The sequence below is a fragment of the Ursus arctos genome, unplaced genomic scaffold (assembly GCF_023065955.2).
Source record: "Ursus arctos isolate Adak ecotype North America unplaced genomic scaffold, UrsArc2.0 scaffold_19, whole genome shotgun sequence".
NCBI classification, from domain to species: Eukaryota; Metazoa; Chordata; class Mammalia; order Carnivora; family Ursidae; genus Ursus; species Ursus arctos.
In genome coordinates, this window is record NW_026622863.1 from 42,174,041 (window position 1) to 42,187,476 (window position 13,436).

The 13,436-nt window shown below is 35.6% G+C and overlaps 1 protein-coding gene across 10 annotated transcripts in view; it reads right to left on the reverse strand.

Annotated features, from left to right (window-relative positions):
- ZNF568 (zinc finger protein 568) overlaps positions 1–13,436 on the reverse strand; it is a 42,515-nt gene that overhangs the window by 26,072 nt on the left and 3,007 nt on the right. For 6 of the 10 annotated variants that reach the window (XM_044378849.3, XM_044378855.3, XM_044378852.3 and 3 more), the window contains one exon: positions 9,634–9,692. In XM_044378849.3, coding sequence (XP_044234784.1) covers positions 9,634–9,692 — 59 coding nt within the window. Of the gene's footprint in view, positions 1–9,633; positions 9,693–11,837; positions 12,118–13,436 lie in introns of all 10 variants that reach the window. The other 4 variants (XM_026484369.4, XM_044378851.3, XM_026484367.4 and 1 more) reach the window with 1 other exon arrangement.

A 13,436-nucleotide genomic window follows, 5' to 3' on the forward strand; every position in this document is an offset into this window, starting at 1 on the left:
TAAAACAAAAACTGTTACTAGAAATAAAGAACATTTTGTAATGATAAAAGGGTAAATCCTATAGAAAGATAGAATAATTATAAACATATATGCACCTAAGGGTCTCAAAATACACAAAGCAAAATATGACAGAACTGAAGGGAGAAATTGGCAATTCAACAATAATAGCAGGAGACTCCAAACACCACTTTCAATAATGGATAGAGCAAGTAGGCAGATTATCAGCAAAGAAATATAAGATTGAACATTATAAACCAACTAGATCTAACAGATGTATATAGAACACTCCAGCCAACAGTAGAATGTACATCCTTCTCAAGCATACATCAAGCACTCTCCAAGATAGACAACATGTTAGACTATAAAAGAAGTCTCAATAAATTTAAAAGGATTAAAACTGTACAAAGTATGTCCTCTGATCACAATAGTTAAAATTAGAAATTAGTAACAGAAAGAAATCTATGAAATTCACAAATATGTGAAAATTAACACTCCTAAATAACAAATGTTTCAATAAAGAAATCACAATGGAAATTACTAAATGCTATGAGATGAATGAAAATGAAGACACAATATAATAAAATGTATGTGATGCTGCTAAAGCAAGACTTTGAGGGAAATCTATAGCTGCATTAATGTAATACCCATATTAGAAAGGAAGAAAGACTGCAAACCAATATGCTAACTTTTCAACTACAGATACTGGAAAAAGAACAAACTAAACCCAAAGTAACACAAGAGAAAGAAATAATAAACATTAGATTAGAAATCAATAAAATAGAGAATGGAAAAATGATAGAAATATCAGTGAAACCAAAACTTGGGTCTTTGAAAAGATCAACAAAATTGACAAACCTCTTATTTGACCTAGAAAGAGAGAGAGAGAGAGAGAGAGAGAGAGAGGACTCAAAACATTAAACTCAGGAATGAAAGAGGAGACACTACTACTAACCTCAAAGAAATAAAAAGGATTAGAGGGGAATATTATGCAAACAGTATGCCAGCAAATTAGGTGATTTACACAAAATAGACAAATTCCTAAAAGACACAAACTAATGAACCTGAATCAAGGGGAAAAAAAAAAAGGAAAAAAGAAAATCTGAATAGACCTGTAACAAATAAAGATACTGAATGAGTAATCAAAAAACTGCCCACAAAAAAAGCCTCAGGCCCAGGTGGCTTCACTGGTAAATTCTACCAAACAACAAAGAAAAATTAACACCAATTCTTCACAAACTCTTCCAAAAATAGAAGAGGAGAAAACACTCATTCTATGAGGCCAGTATTACCCTGATACTAATACCGAACAAAGACAAAAAAGAAAACTACAGGCCATTATCTCTCATTAATACAGAAGTAAAAATCCTCAACAAAATGCTAAAAATTTCATCCAACAAAATATAAAAAGGGAACATAGACATTTATAGCAACTTTATTTATAATTGCTAAAACTTAAAAAGCAACCACAATGTCCTTTAGTAGGTGAATGGATAAACAGTGGTATATCCAGATAATGGAATATTATTCAGCAGTAAGAAGAAATGAACTATCAAGCTATAAAAAGATACGGAGCAACTTTATAATGCATATAACTAAGTGAAAGAAGCTGATCTGAAAAGGCTACATACTATATGATTCCGACTACATGACATTCTGAAACAGGCAAAACTATGGAGACAGTAAAAAGATCACTGATTGTCAGGAGTTGGGGTGGGAGAGTGGACCAATGAACAGACAGAGCACAGAGGATTTTTAAGTCAGTGAAAATATTCTGTATGATACTATAATGATGGATACATAAATTACACACTTATCTAATTCCATCAACTGTGCAACTTCAAGAGTGAACCCTAATGCAAACTATGGATTTGGAGGATTATGATGTCAATATAGGTTCATAAATTGTAATATATGTACCATCTGGTGGGGGATATTGATAATAGGGGAAGCTATGCATTCAAGGGGACAAGGAGTATATGGGAAATCTGTATACTTTCAACTTTGCTGTGAACCTAAAACTGCTTTTTAAAAACAAATTTAAAAAATTTATAAAAATAATTATGTACCATGAGCAAGCGGGATTTATCCCAGGAATGGGATCCCAGTTTAAATTTCAGGTTTAACACCTGAAAATCAATTAATGTAATACATGGTATCAATAGAATAAAAACAAAAACCATATGATCACCTCAAGAGATGCAGAAAAAAACTTAACAACACCCAACCTTTTTTCATGATAAAAACACTCAACAGGGGCGCCTGGGTGGCACAGCGGTTAAGCGTCTGCCTTCGGCTCAGGGCGTGATCCCGGCATTATGGGATCGAGCCCCACATCAGGCTCCTCTGCTGTGAGCCTGCTTCTTCCTCTCCCACTCCCCCTGCTTGTGTTCCCTCTCTCGCTGGCTGTCTCTATCTCTGTCAAATAAATAAATAAAATCTTTAAAAAAAAAAAAACACTCAACAAACTAGCAAAAAAGGGAAACTTTCTCAATGTTATATAAGGCATCTACAGAAAGTCCACAGCTAACATAATAAATGGTGATAGACTAAATGCTTTCCCCTTAAGGTCAGGAACAAGGCAAGGATATACTTCTACATACCCTTCATGCAATGAAGATTTTAGACAGAGTAATTAGCCAAAAGAATTAAGTAAAAGGCATCCGGATTAGATAGGAGAAAATAAAACTATTTTCATATGGCATGATTTTGGACACAGAAAATCTAAAGAATCCACTAACATTCTATTAGAATAAACAATTTCAGCAAGGTTGCAGAATATGGGATCAACACAAAAACCTCAATTGTACTTCTAGACACTTGTAGTGAGCATCCAAAAATGAAATTAAGAAAACAATCCCATTTATAATAGCCTCAAAAAGAATAAAATAAGGACAAATGTAACAAAATAGATGTCAAACTTACATTCTGAAAATTACAAAATACTATTGAAAGAAACTTTAAAGACCTAAAAAAAAGAAAGACATCCTATGTTCATGGATTGTAAAACTTAGTATAAGATGACAATACACCTCAAATTGATCTAAAAATCCAACGTAGCTCCTATCAAAATGCCAGTTGCTTTTTTTGCAGAAATGGAGAAGTGATCCTAATAAAATTCTTATAAAAATGCAAGGGACACAGAATAGCCAAAAAAATCCTAAAAAAGGAAAAGACCTGGAGGATTCACTTCCCAATTTCAAATATACTACAAAGCTACAATAATCAAGACAGTATGGTACTGGCATAAGGACATAGATCAGTGGAATAAAACAGATTTCAGAAATAAACCCTCACATTTTAGCAAATTTATTTTAGGCAAGGGTGCTAAGGCAATTCACTGGGGAAAAGAATAGTCTTTTCAACAAATGGTGCTGGAACAACCAGATTACATATATAATGTAAAACAGTGCAGCTGGATCCCTACCTCACACCATGTACAAAAATTAACTCAAAGTGAATCAAAGACCTAAATCTAAGAGCTAAAACTATGAAATTTTTAGAAGAAAACATGGGTGTAGGAGCTTCTAGGTTGGTGAATATACGGAGGTGTGCTTGGAGAGAGGATGAAGCTCTGTGCTGGAGGAGAGATGTGGCTTGAGATGTAAAACCAGGATGAGATGAAAAAGGAAATGGGCAGGATCAAGATTGCCAACATAATAGAGATTCAACAGCAGAATTAAAATATTCACAAGATGAAAAATATTTTTTAAATAGATATTGGAGGGTAGAAAGAACAGAATGGTCAATGTGATTATGGAGGTCAGATCTAAGAAGCTCTCCTAGGATGTAAAGTAAAATAACAAAGAGAGGAAAATGTTGAACGATGATGACAAATACAGAAGATGGAGAATGAAGACCTAATCTTAAAACTAGAGATATTATGACAAAGTTTAAAAAACAGAAAACAACAATAAGGGTGTAAATTGTAACCTTGGATTAGGCAATGGGCTTTTATTTATTTTTTTGTTCATTTTTTATAAGATTTTATTTATTTATTTGAGAGAGAGAGACAGAGACAGAGATAGCGACAGAGAGCACGAGCAGGGAGGACAGGGAGAAGCCTCCCCCATTTCCTCATCTGTAAAGTGGCATTTTCTTCAACGGGTTGATTTAAGAACTAAAGGAGACAAAAGGTGAGAAGTACTCAGAACTAAGCTTGGGACCCACTAATCATTCAATAAATGTTTTAGGAATAGATAATCCCAATGGAATACAGACCATAACAAAGATAAGGAAAAACAGCAGAAGAGAAAACATATTTTCCACTAGTTCTAATAAATTAGCATTAAAACATCTTTTCCACTAACGCTAGTGAATGAGCATAAATCTCATAGAAAAAAAAACAAACAAAGATTACATTCCTGACAAAACCTATAGAACAAGTAACAAAAGACCTAGAAGTAAATATGGGTTAATTTCTGACTGTATAAAATGATGAATCAGTACTTTATAATAGGCTACTTTTCCAAGATGTTAACTCTCTTTACATATAAAAATGCCATATTACATGGAACTTTACATCAAAAACTAGGGATGTACTGTATGGTGACTAACATAATATAATAAAAAATTATTATTAAAAATATGCCATATTAGTAACAAGGAACAAAAGGGATTGAGCCTTAAAAAACAAATTCAAAATTTGTGTCATTAACTTCTATCTCTTCTCCTGTCAGAGAGAGTCAAGAAAAAGATGGGTAGGCCCCTAGCTCCTCAAGACTTAACATTTCCAAAGTTCTTGCTGGTATCACAGCACTTCCTTTCCTTCATTTTTAAGATCCTTAACGGGACAGGGGTGCCTGGGTGGCACAGCGGTTAAGCGTCTGCCTTCAGCTCAGGGCGTGATCCCAGCATTAGAGGATCGAACACCACATCAGGCTCTTCTGCTTTGAGCCTGCTTCTTCCTCTCCCACTCCCCCTGCTTGTGTTCCCTCTCTCGCTGGCTGTCTCTCTCTCTGTCGAATAAATAAATAAAATCTTAAAAAAAAAAAAGATCCTTAATAGGACAAATCTTTAAAAAAATATATATCAGTTTATAATAAAGGCATAAAGGCAATTATATATCAGTTCTGTGGTATGTATGATGACTGGCAACTTTTTCTAAAAAAGGATTTTTTCTTAGTTATACAAATATTAAATATGCCTTTTAAAACTTGGAGCATGACACACATTTTTTCATATTTTTTCTTGGATATTTTATATTCCTATTTTTCAAATATATTCTAGACTCAGCTTGAATAGACTTGCCTTACTCAAAGAAAAATATTTAGAATCTTTTTTTAAAGATTTATTATCTTTATTTATTTAAAGTGAGAGACACAGGGGCGCCTGGGTGGCACAGTGGTTAAGTGTCTGCCTTCGGCTCAGGGCGTGATCCCGGCGTTCTGGGATCAAGCCCCACATCAGGCTCCTCTGCTATGAGCCTGCTTCTTCCTCTCCCATTCCCCTGCTGTGTTCCCTCTCTCACTGGCTGTCTCTGTCTCTGTCAAATAAATAAATAAAATCTTTAAAAAAAAAAAATAAAGTGAGAGACACAGAGTGACAGAGAGAGTGTGAGTGGGGGGAGGGGCAGTGGGAGAAGGAAAGGGAGAGACTCTCAAGCAGACTCCCCATTGCTGAATGAGTTGTGGGGCTTGATCTCAGGACCCTAAGATCATGACCTAAGGCGAAACTTAACCAACTGAGCCACCCAGGTGCCCCAGAATATTTAGAATCTTTATTCAGGTAAGTCTGAAGATTAATTTTAAAAGAAGTTATATTGCTTTAATAATGATAGATCCTATCCAAAAAGTGTGTTTTAAAAATGTACTTAAATCCTCTTTCAGGCCACATTTATATTTTAACAGTTTTTTTTCTCCTATATACATCAGATACTTTTTTTCTTTATGGTTTTGTTTCTACTCTTACCATCTTTTATTTTATTTTTCAGCTGGTTGTATATAGAGAATGATATTGGTTTTTGTATAAATTAAATTTGTGTCCATATTGGATTCAGCTGTTATTTCTCTTCAGCTGCCCACATATATAACTGTATCATCTAGACATCATAATTTTGCATGCACGTTCCCAATTTTTATCTTCCATTTTTTTTCTCTTTGTTATATGCCTAGGCACATAGAATTATAGTTAAATAAATGTGGTAGTGTGGGCAATCTGGTTGTGTTCCTGACTTCGGTGGGAATGTGTCTAATTTTCCCTAGTAAACATGGTGCTGGCTTTTAGCTTATTATGTGTGGAAAATTGTTAATAATATCATGTTAAGAAAGTGTCCTTTTACTCCTATTTTATGGATAGATTCTTTTACAATCTGACGTTCTGATTTTTATTTATTTAAATTTTTTTTTTGAAGTTCTGATTTTTAAAAATATTTTAGCAGCTCTATGAAGCTGATTATCTTTTTTTCTTGAATATGATGAATTATAGTAACAGATTCCCTTAACTTGAAACATCTTTGTGATAGAAAAAAAATTTCATTCAATTCTTCTCCAATTAGTCTATAAATTATTTGCAATTCCAGTTAAAATCCCAACAGGATTTTTATTCCTTTAGAATGAGATAAAATGATTCTAAAATTCAAATAGAAACATAGGCGTCCCGAAGTAGCTAAGAAATTTCTGAAAGACTAGGAACAACATGTGTGTGGTGGGAAGTGGGAAATCCTTGCCTAAGCAACAGGGTTATTTTAAAGTTACAGTAATTAAAACAATGTAAACACACACACGTACACACACAGAGAGTACAGTACTGGTATAGATGTAGACAAATAAATTAAAGGAACGGAATAAAGAGCCTAGAAACAATAAAGCATGCACATGATAAAGGTGGCATCACAAAAGAAATTTCTATTTAACAATAGTGTTGGAACTAGTCTTCTACATGTAAAAAAAATTCTAGTGATAGAATTATCAGTAAATTCCTACTAAAATCAATTACAGAATTAAGTTCCAATTGGACTAAAGACTACGAAAAACAAAGTTTTGAAAACAGACTATCTCAATAACCTAACATTATGAAAGATGTCTTAGAAAAGAACACCACTGGAAACTCATGAAAGAAAGGACTATTAAATACTGATGCTGTATATTAATGTTGAATGAATTCTTACATGTATGCACACATTTATCATACGCTAAATATAACTATCCAACTTTAAAGTTTCTATACAACAAAAGATACATAACAACATAAAAGTGGCAGATTAGGAAAAGGTATCTATATAAATCCTAATGCTAAAGAAGGCATTCTTAAAATTCCCTAATTTCAAGTAGAAAAAGGACTAACAATATAAAACAAATAATATGAACAGTCAATTGGCAAAATTGGCATTCCTTCACTCAGGAGTGGGCTTCAGTCTGTATAGTATCATAGTGTAGCCTGACAGTCAGTCTGTATGTGTTTGAATTCTGGCTTTATTACACACTTCATGCACGAAGTTCTGTCAGCTTCTTAACCTCTGTGCTTTACTTCCCTTCTTCGTAAAAATTAAAATAATATCTACTTTACAAGCTTCTGATACTGAATACATGAAATAAGCTATATGAAGTTTATAGCATAATATACCTGGCACATAAAAAGTACTCAATAAAGCCATTATTGTTGTAGGAAATTTTTCTAGCTGCTTTTCTACCTGTCGTCTATTCACATATAAATAAAAGCTGCCATGGACTGTATTTATATCCGTATTCTAGAATGAGTTTGGGACTGCAAGTCCAGAAATGGGGGCAGTCCACTTCTAATTGATAGTTCAAAACATTCTGGCTCTCATATCTGATAGGAACTGTTATGAATTTTTTGACAGCTAAGAGTATCCCATTTGTAGATCATAACTCCTTGATCTCCAGCTTTTTATTATATAAAGAAAATGCACGTGTGAACTAATTATTTGGTTCTTATAAAACATGGTCATTACGTACCAATTCAAAATACACCTAAAAAAAGTATCTGCACATCTGAATGGCCTTTTTCTTTAATGATTTTTATTTACTTATTTGAGAGAGTGAATGAAAGAGAGCATAAGTGGGCAGAGGAAGGAGAAGCAGACTCCCTGCAAAGCAAGGAGCCCGATGCGGGCTTGACCCCAGGACCCTGGGATCATGACCCGAGCTGAAGGCAGCCGCTTAACGAACTGAGCCACCCAGGCACCCTGAATGGTCTATTTATTTCTGACATTAGAATTTTAAAATATTTACTGGCCACTTTTATTTCTTCCATCTGCCTCTTCATGTTCTTCACATAATTTTCTATTTTCTTAATCACTGGTTTTTAAGAATTGTTAGTATATTTATGCTATATGTATTATAAAAACTTTTCCCAGTTTTGCCTTATTACAGTGTTTATGGTAGTTTTACTGAAGAGAAGGATTAACTGTATGAACCCAAATCAGGCATCTTCTCTTTTATCTCATTGGTTTCATATGTTAAACTAAAAAACACAAGTCAATGAATATAGCCAACATATCCCAAGGCCTTTTCAGGTAGGAAGGATTTCTATAGCTAACAATTATCAACAATACTTATCATTTCAGGAGCACTTACTATGTGCATTTAACCCTCGCATTATTCCTATGGGATAAGTATGATTATTGTCCTCATTTACAAACAATGTAGCTGAGGCCAAAGAGATTAAACCTGCCCATAATCATGCACTTAGTAAACTGCTGGGCCAAGATCTGAACCCAAGTCTCCGTAGGCCTAGAGAACCACTCTGCCAACAGGAGAAATAACCACATGAACCACATGATCATACGTCCGAAAGAAGTGTGTTTGTGTGTTTCAGGATGGGAATTATGAACTGAGGAAAAGAGGTAACGAAGTAGAAAATATTTAAAATACAGGGGTGTGAGGGATTCCAGAGTTGGAAACAAAATGAATCAAGAGCAAAGGAGAATGAGTAATTTTGCAAGAAGACAAAGAATACTGCATCTACTGAGGCCATAAAAAAAATAAAAAAGGATGTGGAAAGCTAAGGATACAAGAACTTTAAGATTTTCCCATAGAATGCTAGTATATTTTAGTTCAATTTGTAAAAATCTCAACCAAAGAAAATATATATGTAGGATCATCTGAAAGACATGTTCCATTTACTCTTCCAGATAATTTTAGTTTTTAATCATTGGCCAGCACAGACTTTTAAAAAAACTGATCTTAAAATTATAAGAATTATGGAATTATTTTGGAATTTCTTTTTGACCTAGGTGCCAATGAAAAGCCTTCCCTTTCCAGGGGCACCTGGCTGGCTCAGTCGGTAGAGCATGCGATTCCTGATCTCGGGGTTGTAAGTTCGAGCCCCATGTTGGGTATAGTGATTATTTAAAGAAAAAAGTCTTAGAAAAGCTTTCTCTTTCCTTAATTATTAGCTTTTCCCTCATAAACAGCATGAATTATGGAATAAACATTGTGTCCCAGTTTGCTTTTATTTCTTCAGCTCACATTCAAATTGAACTCAACTTAGTAACTTCGTATAGACCTGTTTCTGCACACCCATATCCCAAACTGCAGCTGGTTCTGATCTTCTATATTTCCTCACCTTAATTTTCACCAATTCAGTTTTTTTCCAGTTTACTGATAGGTTAAGGTAACCTGCGCAACTGCACTGCAAAATAATGCAGGAAACAAATAAATGCTTAAAACGTACAAGAGACCTGGTCATATCCTCTTCTTCCTCCAAAAGGCCAGAGTCCTGAGAACGCCAAGCTGAGGGAAAAAAAATAAAGATTTATTTCAGAGCTCCAGACAAAGGCCTATAGAAATCTTCAGTACCAGGTGCCTATAATACCATCTGTAATGATCCTCAGAGCATTGAGAAATGTTAACCACAACCAGGCAGTGGAGATGCTGAAATGTACATGAAAGACTAATGTTACCATACAGGGTCGGATGGGAGTTTCTGGAGGGCTAAGTATAGGGTGCCCTATGAATCTATTGACAATATAAGCTTTCCCTAGGATCCCGTTATTTTATTCTTTTTTTTTTAAATTTTTTTATTATATTATGTTAGTTCACCATACATCCCTAGTTTTTGATGTAAAGTTCAATGATTCATTAGTTGCATATAACACCCAGTGCACCATGCAATACGTGCCCTCCTTACTACCCATCACCAGCCTATCCCATTCCCCCACCCCTCTCCCCTCTGAGCCCTCAGTTTGTTTCTCAGAGTCCATAGTCTCTCATGCTTCATTCCCCCTTCTGATTACCCCCTCCTTTCTTTATCCCTTTCTTCCCCTACCGATCTTCCTAGTTCTTATGTTCCATAGATGAGAGAAATCATATGATAATTGTCTTTCTCTGCTTGACTTATTTCACTTAGCCGTTATTTTATTCTTAATAGAAATCTTATCTCAAGTACATAATAATAAATACCACAAAGTTTAAGAATTATATAATTTATGAAGCACTGTAAAAAATGTGGAAAAACTTGAATCAGGAACAGGTTTTGGCATTGTGAACCACTCATATACCGGAATAAAATGCAGTCACAATTCTAATGACATTTTCAAACAACTTAGTTAATTTATTTTTTGATCTAAAAAATTTAGGGCCTTCAGATTAAAAATGTTAAGAATGGGGGCGCCTGGGTGGCGCAGTCGTTAAGCGTCTGCCTTTGGCTCAGGGCGTGATCCCAGCATTCTGGGATCGAGTCCCACATCGGGCTCCTCCGTTGGGAGCCTGCTTCTTCCTCTCCCACTCCCCCTGCTTGTGTTCCCTCTCTCACTGGCTGTCTCTCTCTGTCAAATAAATAAAATCTTTAAAAAAATAAAAAAATAAAAATAAAAATGTTAAGAATGAATATTTGCATTTACTTCTGCTCTCTCCCAAACCCAACCAAAATGAAAGTAAAGGAACAAAGGAAGCTGAGTCTCATAAAGATAAAGAACATAGAAGACTTCAGCAGATAAGAGATGTGAACAAAATTTTGGAAGCCAGAGATCAGACAAATGACTATTATCTAATTTAACTAGAGAAAGCTGAAGCTTAAGTGAGGGTTGGGGAAGGGTGGGGAAACCCTGGCAAACCCTCGAAAGGCTTAGGAATGGAGGCACTAGGTATTTCTGCAGGCAGGACTGTGGGATGAGAACTGAATGTAAGGGGTTGGAGCAATGTAGAGAAAATAAGGGAATTAAGTGAAAGTTGTAATATTGAAAGATGAGGTGTGTCCTCTCCACCCCCAACTTCCTACTGTGTTTGTCTTCCAAAAGCAGTTCTGGCTTATACTCCTCAAGCAAAATCTACGACTTCTTGCTGGGGAAAAGGACTAACACCCTCCCCCCCGCCAAAATAGATGTAGATCCTGACATTTGGTCAACCTTCAACCTCTAATAAAACACCACATTAGAAAGAAGGGCAAGGAGAAGGTGGATGGGGGAGGGGTGGGGTGAGGGAGACAAGAAAGAGGTTAGGTAGAAAACAGAGATAAATTCTTATTTCCGTTGTCAAAAGTCAACAGGAAATATCTAAAACTGAGAAATCAAGCATGAGCAGTATAAGGATATTATTCAGGAAAATGGAGCTGAATACCAAAATGTTCAAAATGGTTGCCTCTGGGGAGTGGGATCCAGGCATAAGAAAGGATAGAGTAGGAAATTTTGTTTATGGTTATATATTTAACAGCCCTTTAAAAAATGTAAATGTAAGAAAAACAGAAATTACATTTAAATTTTTTAAAAAATAAAACAATAGTCAAGTGAATAAATAAAAAACAAATGTCTAACCTGCAGTCAATAACATCCATTTGAACTTTCCTGGTAGGAGTACTGAATTTCCTAACACTTTACTCTCTCTGCCCCTAAATGTACAGTCTCTCTTTCCTAAATTCTGCCCGTCTCTGAGCCACCTCACCTCTCCTTTCCATCATCTGGGTTAAACGCTCCACTGTCACACAGCTACTGCTGATCTCTGAAGGTTGAGATGTCATTCAGGTCTTGCCCACTCAGGGCAGAAGGGTTAAGATAAGCTGTAGAGTCAGCAATTCCAGGGTCCACTCTATCTCAGGCCTCTCCAGCCTCCAGAAGAATTCTCAGGTCAGAAGGTCTCCTTCCATGATGGATACCTGCTCTCCAGGCTTCCTTTTACTCACATCACAGATCTGTCTTATCTTTGTAGAGGCAGGACCTGTGGGCTTATGATATAAATTCAATTTACTTGATATTTTCTCACTAGATCCCTATGGTAACCAGCCTCTGGAAGATGGCTTCCAATGATCACTGCCTTATGGTATTCATGGTTCTTGTACACTCCTCCCACACTGAATAGAGTTGTCCTGTTTAACCAATACGATATTGCAAAAAATGACAGTGTGTGACTTCCAAAGTTAGGTCATAAAAGACATTGTGGTTTTTGTATTGCACATTTTTGAATCATGCACTTTGAAGGAAGTAGGCCACCATGCCATGAAGACATTCAACCAGCCCTAGGAAAAGGCTCTTGCCAGCAGCCAGCACTAACTTGCCAGCCATCTAGGAAGCAAATCCTCCAAGCCTGTCTAGCCTTCCAATGACTGCAGCTTTGTCAACATCTTGACTGCATGTTCATGAAATATCTGAGCCAGAGTATCCAGCTAAGTTGATCCCCCTACCCCAGAGTGTGAGATAATAAATGTTTATTGTTGTTTAAGCTACTGAATTTTGAGGTATTTGGTATACAATAGTAGATAACTAACACAGTCCCAAACAATTAGCTTCCTTGCTTATAGTCCACATTCCCAGGAGTCACTACCAGAGATGCTGTATGCAAAGACAGCAAGAATCTGGAGGAACACTTAAAGACTCAGCAACCCAGGTTGAACCAAACACTTGAGAAAAGATTCAGATTTGCAGCAACCCCAGATTTGGAGTAAAAGAGAGTTGCAGCTATTCCATCTCCTATTTATCTTGGCAATCGAGGTAAAAGACATTTGAAATTTAGAATTCCCACACTCTTCATCCGAAATGAGAATTATACTCACACCACAATGATACTGGATGAATAAAATGGCTAAGTTAAGAAATATTAATTTATCATCTGCTTTGAGCCTTTACTAGGTACAGGGTAAAAAAAATATTATACATGAGAGTAGACTAATCCTTGTACTGTATGACAGAACAGAATAAAACAGAAACATTCAATTGTAATAAATTTTGAGATACTCCTAATATCCCTCACACAATTTCTATTTTTTTCCTCTAAGGCAATTATCACTAACTATATAATTTATTTACCATACACATTGTCTGTGTAGCCACTCATAAAAACTCCATGAAAACTGGGATTTTTTTAAATCTCTCTTTGCCACTGATGGTATGTGCTCAAAAAATATGTTGATTAAAATGGTGTAGCCCCTATGGAAAACAGTATGGTATTCAAAAACTGAAAAACAGAATTACCATATGATCCAAAAATTCCACTTCTGGGTACATACACAAAAGAACTGAAAGCAGGGACTTGAACAAATATTTGTAC